The sequence below is a fragment of the Musa acuminata genome, chromosome BXJ3-4, assembly GCF_036884655.1.
Source record: "Musa acuminata AAA Group cultivar baxijiao chromosome BXJ3-4, Cavendish_Baxijiao_AAA, whole genome shotgun sequence".
Lineage (NCBI taxonomy): Eukaryota > Viridiplantae > Streptophyta > Magnoliopsida > Zingiberales > Musaceae > Musa > Musa acuminata.
In genome coordinates this window covers 11,686,917-11,700,372 of record NC_088352.1, presented here as the reverse complement: position 1 = coordinate 11,700,372, position 13,456 = coordinate 11,686,917, and the positions used below count along the sequence as shown (strand labels likewise).

Genomic DNA, 13,456 nt, shown 5'->3' with positions numbered 1-13,456 from the left:
ACGTCAAAATCGTTGACAGAAAACCAAGGAAGGGCAGCAACAGTTGCTGCCCTCAATCTACGTGCGTGCAGCGCAACCGAAGGCAGGCAGCACAGGGGCTACGTCTGCAGCAGCCGACCGGCAGCCTGCTTGCAGCAGGCTTGCGTCCGGTGGGGCTGGCAGCCCGCGGGCAGAGGTGCCTGCACCTCCATTATATTTCTCGTTTATTGTCGGGCCTGCGTGCCTATGATTAAGTTATAATCACATGAGGAGGTACAGCGGGAGCGTGGATGCGATAGCGGGACCCACGAGATGGACGATCGTGATGCATGAAGATGCATCAAGATGTCGACGGAACCGACGAGGACGAGATGGACGATCACAGGGCATGGAGATGCACCGTTGCACACATAGATCTTGATGTGAGTGATTAGACCTACTGGCTCGGGCCTAATCATATTAGGTTATGGTCCATGATCATCTGGTGTGATTGCTTATACACATAATAGATATGCATATATATTTGCATGCGATGTAGATATATATTAAATATGTATATGTGTGACATGTCATATTAGGAGACCAAATCATAGATACATCTCTCGATAATATTAAGTCGGTAAACGTGAGGCAATTAGATTGACCCACGTGACCTTCCATCGTTATAAGTAGGAACCGATTCTCGGTATAGGTTGAGTTGGTCGAGTCCCTCGAGACTCACCTATATCGCGATTCGCTATCTTGCTTACGATATAGAGATGTCACCGGTGACCTGAGGGCATGGCATGCTTGGTCGAGTCCCTCGAGGGTATATCATCAAATCAAACTCATCTTGTAACGAAGGTGTTGACTTAACCGAGCATCATAGTTGGTCGAGTCCCTCGAGGCCATGGTGATTCGGAGGCCGAACAGGACGGGAATCACAAAGAGTTATGATCGGCAAGATTTGCCTACCTTTTAGGCTTAGTGTGATTGGTCGAGCCCCTCGAGGTTACACTAAGACGCTGATTGGATCCTGATCCCCACTAGAAGTCTGCCGGAGACTTCCGTTTCACGTGCTGAGGGTGTCGCGTGACTCATTAGTAAAATAGTGGGAGCATATTAAGATAGAAGTTCATATCTTGATAGTTTATTTCTTGCAAAATCTGCATGCTATTCATTTCTCCTGCATCTTTATTTTTAGAAAATGTCACTTTCAAATCCCTTACGTGGCATACTTGATGTCAACCGCCTCACTGGTCCAAATTATACGGATTGGCTCCATAACATGAGAATTGTTCTCACAGCGGAGAAAATCGTGTACGTCCTTGATACAGTGATGCCTACGCCCGAAGAAGGGGCAAACGAGGATGAGATCGCTCGCTACGTGAAGTACATTGATGACTCCACTCTTGCTCAGTGCTATATGTTGGGCTCTATGACTCCTGAGTTACAGAGACAACATGAAAAGATGGATGTCAGATCCATTCTCCTATATGTCCGCAAATTGTTTGAGGAACAAGGAAGGACTCGGCGATATGAGATATCCAAGAGCCTTTTCCGCGCTAGGATGACTGAGGGGACACCGATTCAGAACCATGTCCTAAAGATGATTGAGTAGATAGAGAAACTTACAGGTCTAGGAATGGTCCTAGAGGATAACTTATGTGTGGACATTGTGCTTCAGTCCCTACCAGATTCCTTTTCACAGTTCATAATTAATTTTAATATGAACAAGCTTGAGGTGACTCTCCCAGAGCTCCTCAATATGTTGAGGGAGGCAGAGAGTACTATTAAGAAAGAAAAGCCAGTTCTCTACACTGGTGAGACTAGAAAGAAAAGGAAAGCAGAAAGGTCCCTTAAGAAGGGAAAGGGCAAGGGCAAACCAGGTAAAACAAAAGTTGCTAAGAAAGACCCAGCAAAGGATAAAGGCCAGTGCTTCCACTATGGTAAAGATGGGCACTGGAAGAGGAACTACAAAGAGTACCTTGCAGAAAGGGTGAAATAGAAGCTTGGAGAAGCTTCAGGTATATTCATGATCAATCTCCAATTGGCAGATTTTTGTGATAGTGTATTGGTATTGGATACCAGTATTGCTTATTACATCTACAATTTATTGTAAATTCTAGCAAAGTTGAGGGGAGATTGACGAGAGGAATATTGCATAAAGGTTTGTTTATGCAAGACACTACTCCACATATCATGAATGTAAGTGTCTAAGAGGAAACGAGATGAGGTGAACAGTGCATACCTATGGCATTGTAGGCTAGGTCATATCCATGAGGGAATGATTCAAAAGTTGCTAAATGATGGATATCTAGATCCATTCGACTATGTGTCATATGCAACTTGCGAGCCTTGCCTTCGTGAAAAACTGACCAACTCTCCATTTAGTGGAATTGGAGAGAGAGCCACTGAGTTGTTGGAACTCATACATAATGATGTATATGGACCCATATTAACTCATGCCATTGATGGTTACTCCTACTTCATTACCTTTACTAATGATTTTTCAAAGTATGGATATGTGTACTTAATGAAGTATAAGTCCGAGGCCTTTGAGAAATTCAAAGAGTATAAGAATGAGGTGGAGAACCAGACTAGAAAGAGTATCAAAACTCTTCAATCAGATCGAGGAGGTGAGTACTTAAGTACAGAGTTTACTCAGTTCCTCAAGGACCATGGGATATTATCCCAATGGACACCTCCTTATACACCTCAGCTCAATGGTGTCTCTGAAAGGAGAAATCGTACGCTATTAGATATGGTACGGTCCATGATGAGTTTCGCTGACCTACCCATCTCATTCTGGGGATATGTCCTAGAAACCGCAGCTTACCTTCTGAACAGAGTTCCAACTAAGTCGGTAGTGTCTACATCATATGAGATATGGAAAGGGAAGAAGTCTGATCTTAAGATTGTTAAGATTTGGGGCTGCCTTGCCCATGTTAAAAGACACAACCCTGATAAGTTAGAATCAAGGACAGAGCGATGCAAATTTGTGGGATACCCCAAGGAAACTTGTGGGTATTATTTCTATCATCTCGAGGACCAAAAGGTCTTTGTAGCTAAGAGAGCAGTATTCCCTGAGAATGAACACATTCTTGGCGGAGACAGTGGGAGAATGATAGAGTTGAGCGAGGTTGGAGAACCAAGCTCAAGCATCACTCTACAGCCTGAGTCTGTTCAGGTACCTAATACACAAGTTTCAACTTTACGCAGGTCTGATAGAGTATCACATCCTCCTGAGAGATATGTGGGACATATTAGAGGAGAGGATGTTGAGGATATTGATCCTCAGACCTACGAGGAGGCTATTATGAGTATAGACTCCGGGAAGTGGCAAGAAGCCATGAATTCTGAGATAGATTCTATGTACTCCAATAAGGTTTGGAACCTAGTTGATGTGCCCGAAGGTATTGTACCCATCGGTTGTAAATGGATCTTTAAGAAAAAGATCGGAGTAGATGGAAAGGTAGAGACCTATAAAGCAAGGCTAGTGGCTAAGGGGTATCGTCAAAGGCAAGGTGATGACTACGACGAAACCTTCTCACCCGTAGCAATGCTAAAATCCATCAGAATTCTATTGGCTATTGCAGCACACTATGATTATGAGATCTGGCAGATGGATGTAAAAACCGCATTCCTCAATGGGAACCTCGAGGAGGAGGTGTATATGATGCAACCTGAGGGATTGTGTAGGTTGCTTAGATCCATTTATGGACTAAAGCAAGCTTCCCGAAGTTGGAGCATAAGATTTGATGAGGCAATCAGATCTTATGACTTCGTTAAGAACGAAGATGAGCCTTGTGTGTACAGGAAGGTAAGTGGGAGTGCTATTACCTTTTTTTGTGTTATATGTGGATGACATCCTCATCATTAGGAACGACGTAGGAATGCTATCCACAGTAAAAGCTTGGTTATCTAGACACTTCTCCATGAAGGACTTAGGGGAATCATCCTATATCTTGGGGATTAGAATCTATAGAGATAGATCCAAGAGGATGCTTAGCTTGTCCTAGTCCAGGTACATAGAAACTATTGTCAAAAGGTTTGGCATGAAAAATTCCAAGAGGGGTCTCATACCGATGAGACATGGGATATCGCTTTCTACGAGTATGTCCCCAAAGACTCCAGAAGAAAGGGCGAACATGAATATGATACCTTATGCCTCAGCAATAGGGTCTATCATGTATGTCATGCTATGTACTAGGCCTGATATAACGCATGCTCTGAGTGTCACGAGCAGGTATCAGGCTGATCCAGGCTTGGAGCATTGGAAAGCAGTAAAGTGTATCCTTAAGTACTTGAGAAGGACTAAGGATCTTTTACTAGTATATGGAGGTAATAGCCTTAAGGTTGAAGGCTACACTGACTCAAGTTTTCAGTCTGATGTCGATGATAATAAGTCGAATTCAAGGTATGTGAACACCTTGAATGGAGGAGCAGTGTGCTGGAAGAGTTCCAAGCAAGATACTACTACTGACTCGACCACAGAGGCGGAGTACATTGCTGCATCAGATGCAGCAAAGGAGGGAGTCTGGTTGAAGAAGTTCATTACATATTTGGGAGTCGTTCCGGATAGCGAGAAGTCGACTTCCTTATATTGCGACAACTATGGGGTGATTACTCAAATAAGGGAACCCGGGTCTCATCAGAAGTGTTCTGAGGAGGTTCCAACTTATCAGAGAGATCGTAACCCGAGGAGATGTAGCTGTGGAAAGAGTTCCATCTGAAGATAACATTGTAGATCCACTGACAAAGTCGTTGTCTCATATTGTCTTTGAGCGTCACAGGGGTTTGATGGGGATCAGACACATAGGTGATTGGCTTTAGGTCAAGTGGGAGATTGCTAGTCATAGGTGCCTAGCAAGCCAATCACGTGAGTGATGGCACGTGTGACTTGATACAGAATCTTTTTGCTTATTATATTTTGGCGTATATCACTTTATAACTATTGCATATGTGCATATATATATTGTGATGTCCTTGGATTTGTGCAATGGGAATCGGATCGTGATGAGATCACGATAATGAGATCGATTCACCTTTAAACACATATCCTAAATAATCCCGGTCATAGGTTACTCGAGATGGACATCGTGATAACCGGACAGACTAGTGTGCTGTATACCTGTCCATATAATGGATGCAGCTGGTCTCATAGCTGCTCGTATAGGGACACTAGGGATACAGTACAGGTGCTCATTGGAGAATGAGTTCACTGATTGATCCGCTTATGGAATGCTGGATCGTTGATGATGCCTTATTGTCAGACAGTGATTCCGTAGTCCTAGTGGTGTATCTGGTCCTTAGACTTGAGACACCAAGGATGTCCTATATGAGTGATCCACTCTTTGATACCAGACTTATAGGTTTGGCTGTCCCAGATCTAGTACAATTGGTCATTGGAAGTGGTAGTCGACCTTACGAGGACTATTGAGTGTCGATAGAGGATCATCCATTCTCGGCGTCATGAGAGGAATATCCCATGTGTTCTTGCTCAGACAAATCCCTGGCCAGGGTCATTCGGGTTGAGAGAGAAGGAGTTCTCCGGGAGAATCCGATTAGAGCGAGACTCGAGTAGAAACCGTATGGGTCTGACAGCACCATGCTCGATATACGGTCTCTGGGATATTAGATGGATGAGGGATTATAGGTACACGGTAACTGTGGATAGACAAGTCTAATGGATTAGATTCCCCTGTATCGTCTGGGGACTACGGCGTAGTGGCCTAGTACGCCTATAGTCGATGAGTCAAGTGAATTATTACAAAGATAATAATTCGCTGAATTAGAAGGAGTTCTGACAGGTATGACTCACGGCCAGCTCGATATTGGGCCTAGAGGGTCATACATATATGGTAGGCATTGCGATGAGTAGAGGTTCGGATATGAGATATCTGACGGAGCCCTTGTCTTATTGGATGCAGATCCAATACCCACTAGGGGAGGACCCATTAGGGTTTGATAGGGAACCTCTATAAATAGGAGGGATTCAGAGCCTTATAGGCTAGAGCCTTTGCTTGCCTTTCCTATTCTCCTCTCCCTCTCCACCTCAGAGCAGGCCTAGAGTTTTGAGGAGCGTCGTCACAACCCTGCTGTGTGGATCACCGCTAGAGAGGAGGACGCTTGACCTCCTTCACCCTTTCCTAAGGATCTGCAAGGAAACAGGGATATACGATCTCCCTAAGTAACACAATCTACTCTATACACAGTTTTAAGTTTCGCGGATTTTGCGCACCAATCTTCACATAATGACGAACATCTCTTTGGGAATCGGGGATTTTGTTTTCTTCTTCTTCCGCTGCGCATATGATGTCGCCCCCAAGATTTTCCAACAACGGCGTCATCCTGAGCTTTCCTGGACGGGACGTATCGAGGGGTACCTCAGTACGGATTGCGCATGAAAGTACTCCTCATGTTGACTTGGCAGGGGGGTTGTGACGTAGCTGGAATCCAAAATATACCTTATCAAGTAGAATCCTGAATTTTTAACAATCAAGACTGCAACCTGAAAAGATTATCTTTCTCAGAAATCCATAGAATAATTAGAACAAGCAGCTAAGAAAGACTGAAAAGCAGGAACAGACCGATACAATGAGCATAAATTATGAATGTGTTCCGTAAGAAAAGCAAATGATAAGCAATCATGTTTTTGTATCGTATAATCGGCATACCTCTCTCTCTCTCTCGATCGAAAATGGACGTGACTGGACGGAGGAGGATGAAGGATTCGATCACAAAAGCCCCAATCGTTCTGACGAACCAGCGGCCGCGCAGGAAACACACAGAATGAGAAGTGAGTTGCCACCTGAGGGGACTGGCTTCGCCCCGTCGTTCTCGAACGGCAACGCCGGGAAGTGAGGTGGTGGGTTTCAATAATGAACCCGGACTGCACCGGTCCGATTCAAGCAGATTGGATTAGATTTGTCCGATTGCTGTATAATTCGTGAGATGGAGGAGGCCCACGATAAGAATATTGGGCCCATGGTGGGGCTGATCGATCTCGATGGCTCCAATTGATCCCATGGTGGGGCTGATCGATCTCGATGGCTCCAATTGATCAGCTTTAAAATCCCAAATCCTGACCCGCTTCTGCCCTAAATCGACTCGGCCTCTCTTCTCCCACCTCCTGCTGTTGCTAACCCGAGCCCTCCTCTTCTCCGTAGCGAACAGAGCGACGACCGGAGCGCAGCAGTGCCTCGCCGGCAAACAGGTGCTTCTTCTTCCTTGGATTCGGAACATTTCACGGTGGATTCATATTTATTCTTCCGATTGTAAATGTTTCGATCCCATCTTTTTCGGGACATTTTGAGAGACACTTCTTCTCATGTTGTTGATGTAAACTTTTTGTCTTCGTGAACATTCGCTGGCTGTAGCTTTCCTGTTCTTTTTTATGCTTTTGGTAGATCGATCATTTGAAATTGCCTCCGCCCAACTCCCTTACGAGCACGCATGCACGCACGCAGAAGCTCTGAAAACCCTCGAAGTTGTAACTGTTGGTTGTGAGGATCACGAAATTCTTGTTAGACAGCTATATCTGATTTGAACCATAATTTTCATGGTCGAGCAATTGTGGTAGAGACGCAAAGTTATCCTTTTTTTCTCTGATATTTGAGCATTTAGAGAAGTTCCTACTTGACTGGGTTTAAAATGAGTCTTTTTTCCCTAATTGTATCATACCGCCGCCGGAATTGGTCTTGTCCTCAAATTTAAGTTTGCCAGCTTTACCTATTAGGAGACGGGATAAGTGTTTGTGGGAGAGCCAAAGAGACAATGGGGGTTGGAAGGACAGAGTAGGATGGCTGCACAGCAGACGCAGCAGCAGCAGCAGCCACCGCCAGGTGATGGCTTCACCTCGCAGTTTGCGGGCATGTCCAAAGCCCAGCTCTATGACATCATGTCTCAAATGAAAGTATGCTCCTGACCCGTCAAAGAAATGAAACCCTTAATTCTTTTTATTTTCTTTCTTTCCTTTTTATCCAAGAAAGTGATCGATGATCATCAACTTTCTTTTTATTATTTTTTTCTTATATATATTCTTTTTCAGGCTTTAATAGAGCAGAATCAGCAACAGGCAAGGCAGATACTCATTGACAACCCTCTCCTGACCCGATCTCTCTTCCAGGTCAATCATCTCTTTACTCTTCCCTGCATCATACTGGTTGCTAGGATCTTTTGTTGCAGATAATAAAGACAGATGGGTTTGGTTGCTTTTTGATTTATTGCAACTGGATTATAATGTTCATCTGGGCTTCTTGTTGTGACTATTAGTAATCTTGTGCAATTGATTGATATTGATCTGTGCAGTCATGTGAACATTTAGATTTGAGCATTTGTGTCTTTAGATCAACACAATTTGTTTTTCGAATTTTGTAACTTCATGCTAACTTTCATGCCTCAATGTTTATTTTACTCAGCTGACACTGCAGCTGATATCCAAGTCCTTGTAACCCCACTTCTTCTTATGACTGCATATTAAACTCTTCATAAAGTTTTGGAACTCCAACACTAGTTTGACCAAGAAACCATCCTCTAGGTTTTCTCAGGACAAGTCATTTCACATGATTACTTATGCATTCATTAGCAGACAATTCTTGACTGAGTTTTCTGTGCTTCAGACTTCTTTATTAATTGGTAGCATCATTCTTACTCATTTCTCAAGGTCAAATAGGCTTAGTTCACGTTTAGAAGCAAGATAAAATCTTATATGTTCATACACACAAACTTTTGGGTCAACTGTAACCTAAGTAAGTTGAAGGATCCTAACAAGGGCCTATCAGCTGTGTGGAATGATATTTGGTATTTGCTGCAAATCATTTATTTGGAAATAACAATATTCTCTATTTACATAGCCGAGGAGGTGATAAGAAAGTAATGTTATACTTAACAAATTGGTTTAAACATTGAGCACATGTGGGGAGACATGTACACTTAGTAATTTGATATGTGGATTCAGTGTGTTGCACTTGGTTAGTTATAACTCATGTTCGAGACATAGCATAAGATGATTTGTCGTTATATGTCGATGGGTAAAAGATACATATATTGGCTGTGGAGCTAGGATTCTAACATAAGATGGCCAAAAACAAGCTGCTATTCAAATGATCAGAACTTTTTAGGATGAAGAGTATCTTTTTGTTTTGGTTGTTTTAATTTATGATAGATAGGACTAGTTAGTAGCTAGTAGAGTAAGGAGAAATATGAGAGGAAACAAGATAGCATTTAATCTCTATGGAGTTGCATCAAAAGTTATATTTGACTCCTCATCTACTTGCCTCATAAAAGATTAACATACTAGGTGGATTCAAAGAAATCCCATTTCATTTGGTTCTTGTTGACATCATTGGCTTAATTAATGTAACTAGAATAAAAATACACTTTAACTCAGATATATGGGTTGAAATTTAAGAATTTAAAGATTTTAGAATAAAACTTGAATGGTCAAGGACTTTACTTCTTTGTGCTCTACACTACACCTTGCAATATGATTCTTGAATTCTCAAGTAAAACTGAATCCAGTATTGTAGTAATGGTCCACAGTTCTACTAGAGCATGTCCTGCTAGACTGAAGATTAATTTTCATGGTTTGTTCTTTTGTTTTTTTTGGATGAGAGGGAAAAATTATGACTTGCATTTGAGCTATGATATGGGTCATCTTTAATTAAAGTTAAAAGGTTTGCATGTCATTTGAACATTTTTGTATCCAACTCATGATTTCCTTGAGAGTTCCATCTTTTTTGTTTCCGTTTGAAAATATGTTTAAGACGTTAAGCACTTAAATGTTGAAAGGGTGGGTTTATTTCAGGCACAAATAATGCTTGGAATGGTTCAGCCTCCTAAAGTGGTAATATGATGTGTCCTTCACTTAGAATTTACTTCGTACATCAATTTGATTGCAAAGAATTGATGCTTTTCTATTTTGTAGATGCCCACTATCCAACAGCCTTTGTCGCAACCACAACCAGCACATGTTGGACAGCCGCCAAATGTTCAAAATTCTCAGACACCGCCAGTTCAAGTTGGACCACAAGGTGAACCTAGTTCGTCTCAGACACTACCACCAGCTAGACAACAAAATCCAGCACCACCAGCCATTTCTGTTCCACCTGCATCTGTTCCTCCATCGACCTTCCAGTTGCCAGCAATGCCATTAGCACTTTCAGCACCACAAACTAAGAGCTTTCCAGTTGTGCAAATTCCTACAGTACCACCTCCACAATCTTCCCAGATTCAGAATATATCTTTACCAGCCCCTGCCGCTCCACATTACTCAACTCTTCCATCCCATATGCCAATGGTCCCTGTGCAGCCACATCAAAGTTTGCAGAATCCTGGAGTATTCAATCAGGCTTTGCAACCACCATTACCTATGCAGCCTAGACCGGTCGCAATTCAACCTTTCACTCATCAGCTTCACCCACAGATGGCTCATTCCCTTGGTTTTCAACCATCAAGTGCACCTCAACAGCTTTTATCACAGCCTTTGTTTCATGTAAGTTGGAAACTAAAGTCTTCATAACTATTCAAGGAATCAATTTTATTTTCATCTACAGAAGGGACTAGTTGCAGAAGGTGACATGCTTTTCAAAATTTTCAGTCAGGTATAACCCCTCCAACTTCCTTCATACAAGGACAGCCACCTCTTCCAAGCCAACCACCACCTCAGCATATGTATCAGGTGCGTTTAGATTCTGCTTCTGAATAAAATGTTTGGTAATCTTGAAAATAACCCAAACAATGAAGCAAACAAGATATATACAGCAAAGACGAGACTGCATAATATATGTGCTATGCATATCACTACAATGTACAATGTCAAAATATGTAATAAAAATCTGAGTGCACCAAAATAAAATAGTCCAAACATGTGTATACCAACTATTAGATTCTTTGCACTGAATCATGTCTTCAAGTAATGTTATCAAGAGCTGCCCTTGAGAAGCAAAACAACATGGAGGCTCCAATACTTGTCCTATATCAAATATTGATTTTTATTATATATAGTAACATGAAGCCATAAAACTTAAGCTGGGATCTACACAAACTGTGATATTCTGGTGAAAACAAATCAACTACACTTGAATACCCAATACACTTTGTTTCATGTAAACAAAGTTGTTTTCTTTTAGCAGGTTGGTTCACATCTAGGTCCAGACCATGGCAGTCAAGCTGGCACCCCCCCCATGCAAGCCGACAGAGGAGCTTTTTGGGCACCTGGTTCCCATCTTCCAGGACTACCGATGATTTCTGGACAGATGGCCACAGGCACAAGTGGTCAGCCACTTCGTCCGCCACCGGTAATAGCCCTCGTAAGCCTGATTTTTCTTTTTTCCATAGGCCTGAATTTAGTTGGTATAAAATTAATCAGAAAATAACTTCATGTTATATACCACTCTATTTATGGTTGTGCAGTTGACACCAGAAATGGAGAAAGCATTGCTTCAGCAAGTTATGAGCCTTACACCAGAGCAGATCAATCTTCTACCACCGGAGCAAAGGAATCAAGTGCTTCAACTGCAGGAAATGCTAAGGTAGTGATAATATGGACCTGACCTTCCATCAAGGGCTTATGCGTGAATCTATCACAGAATTGCTTCATACATGCTGGTTCTGAATTGACAAAGAGGCCTAACCCAAGTTGGTAACACGACATTGATGTTGTGATGGTGGCCATTAGGGCTGCTTCCGCATACTACGTTGTCATCAGCTGCTATCGACATTTTATTATTATTTTTTTTTTGGACTTGAAAATAGTCTCTTCTCTAAATGTAAAATTTATGTCATTGAACTTGCGACTGTAATGTTAGCAATTGATTATACAAGTATAAATGGTTTGTTTGCTACATTCTCGAAATGATTAAACTTAACATCGAATACTTGTCAGTATCCGGTTGTGTGGAATTGATTCAAGGAGGAGTACTACTACTGAAGCTTTTTCTTTCCATAGTTATTTGTCTTACACAAATCACATTAAATTGAGTTCTTTTCTTTCTTTCTTTTTTCCTACATAACAAGAAAGCATATTTGGTCATTTATTTTTGGCGAAATTATCTAAACATCTGACACTGAGGCCCCCCCCAAAAAAAAAATCTGGAGGCTCCAATCAACACTCGGTGAAGGAGATTTCCACAGAAGCCACAAATCTTAAGTATCTCCAGCTGTTGTGGACGAGAGTGTGCCAAGTGTTTGACGCAATTACCATCTCAAACCCTCCGAACCAATGAGAGGAGAGCTACAGATTTCGTAGGATAAGGACTGCCACCCTCTCCCGCTCCCGCTTCGCCTTCATAAACCCCAACCCCTCGCTCTACTCTCTCATCGAATCCATCTCCTACTCTTTCCTCCTTGCAGCGAGTCATTCTCCAATGGCTTCCACCATGGCCCTCTCCTCCCCATCCTTCGCCGGCCAGGCCGTCAAGCTCGCCCCCTCGGCCTCCGACGTCCTCGGCGGAGGCAGGGTCACCATGCGGAAGACGGGCGCCAAGCCGAAGCCCGTTGCATCCGGTAGTCCGTGGTACGGCCCCGACCGCGTCAAGTACCTCGGCCCGTTCTCCGGCGAGCCCCCGTCCTACCTCACCGGCGAGTTCCCGGGCGACTACGGGTGGGACACGGCTGGGCTGTCGGCCGACCCCGAGACCTTCGCCAAGAACCGGGAGCTGGAGGTCATCCACTGCCGGTGGGCTATGCTCGGCGCCCTGGGCTGCGTCTTCCCGGAGTTGCTGGCCCGCAACGGAGTCAAGTTCGGGGAGGCGGTGTGGTTCAAGGCCGGCGCTCAGATCTTTAGCGAGGGCGGACTGGACTACCTGGGCAATCCCAGCTTGATCCACGCTCAGAGCATTCTGGCCATCTGGGCGTGCCAGGTGATCCTGATGGGCGCCGTGGAGGGCTACCGCATCGCCGGCGGGCCGCTCGGCGAGGTGACCGACCCGCTCTACCCGGGCGGCAGCTTCGACCCCCTCGGCCTGGCCGACGACCCCGAAGCCTTCGCGGAGCTGAAGGTGAAGGAGATCAAGAACGGCCGCCTGGCCATGTTCTCCATGTTCGGATTCTTCGTTCAGGCCATCGTGACCGGCAAGGGCCCGCTAGAGAACCTGGCCGACCACCTCGCCGACCCCGTCAACAACAACGCTTGGGCCTACGCCACCAACTTCGTCCCCGGCAAGTGAGCTGCTGCTTCCGGAACAACAGCTGCTTCTGACTACGTTGGGTGGCTGTTGATGGTGTAAAATATCATGATGTTGTTGGATGATCCAATTATTTATTGTCTCGTCCGAGTAATATTTGATGAGCTATATGTAATTTCCCATCCCCTAATGGATGTGTTTGTGCTATTATTATTCCATTGCGCCCCCACGATTACAGTGCACATCATGATTTAATTCAATCAAATCATGATTGAGATTACCCTCATAAAACATTATTTAATAAAAAAAATTCTTCGTTTTTTTTCCTCCATACTAATTGCATGCACTAATTTGTTTTGAGAAAGAAA

General features: G+C 43.6%; 2 protein-coding genes across 6 annotated transcripts; both read left to right on the top strand.

Annotated features, from left to right (window-relative positions):
• The first annotated feature begins 7,018 nt into the window (after positions 1–7,018).
• LOC103981476 (extensin) lies at positions 7,019–11,809 on the top strand. 5 transcript variants are annotated; one of them, XM_065147264.1, is made up of 8 exons: positions 7,019–7,177; positions 7,700–7,876; positions 8,012–8,089; positions 9,770–9,808; positions 9,908–10,456; positions 10,562–10,642; positions 11,097–11,273; positions 11,377–11,809. In XM_065147264.1, exons 2-8 carry the CDS (start codon positions 7,763–7,765, stop codon positions 11,497–11,499), a joined length of 1,161 nt encoding a protein of 386 aa, XP_065003336.1. In that variant the 5' UTR covers positions 7,019–7,177; positions 7,700–7,762; the 3' UTR covers positions 11,500–11,809. The 5 variants fall into 5 exon arrangements, with proteins under 5 accessions (XP_065003336.1, XP_065003335.1, XP_018680834.2 ...); XM_065147263.1 differs by having other exon boundaries at positions 9,890–10,456; positions 11,097–11,261; XM_018825289.2 differs by having other exon boundaries at positions 9,890–10,456.
• Positions 11,810–12,268: 459 nt separating this feature from the next.
• Positions 12,269–13,304, top strand: LOC103981475 (chlorophyll a-b binding protein of LHCII type 1-like). The gene has a single exon (XM_009398217.3). It carries the CDS (start codon positions 12,330–12,332, stop codon positions 13,128–13,130), a length of 801 nt encoding a protein of 266 aa, XP_009396492.1. The 5' UTR covers positions 12,269–12,329; the 3' UTR covers positions 13,131–13,304.
• The last annotated feature ends 152 nt before the right edge of the window (positions 13,305–13,456 follow it).

Excerpts from the sequence above, each read along its gene's own strand:
- LOC103981475 (XM_009398217.3), top strand. The coding sequence starts at position 12,330 with ATGGCTTCCACCATGGCCCTCTCCTCCCCATCCTTCGCCGGCCAGGCC.
- LOC103981476 (XM_018825289.2), top strand. The coding sequence starts at position 7,763 with ATGGCTGCACAGCAGACGCAGCAGCAGCAGCAGCCACCGCCAGGTGAT. Across the intron at positions 7,877-8,011 it reads ACATCATGTCTCAAATGAAA|GCTTTAATAGAGCAGAATCA; the intron begins GTATGCTCCTGA and ends ATTCTTTTTCAG. Across the intron at positions 10,643-11,096 it reads CACCTCAGCATATGTATCAG|GTTGGTTCACATCTAGGTCC; the intron begins GTGCGTTTAGAT and ends TTCTTTTAGCAG.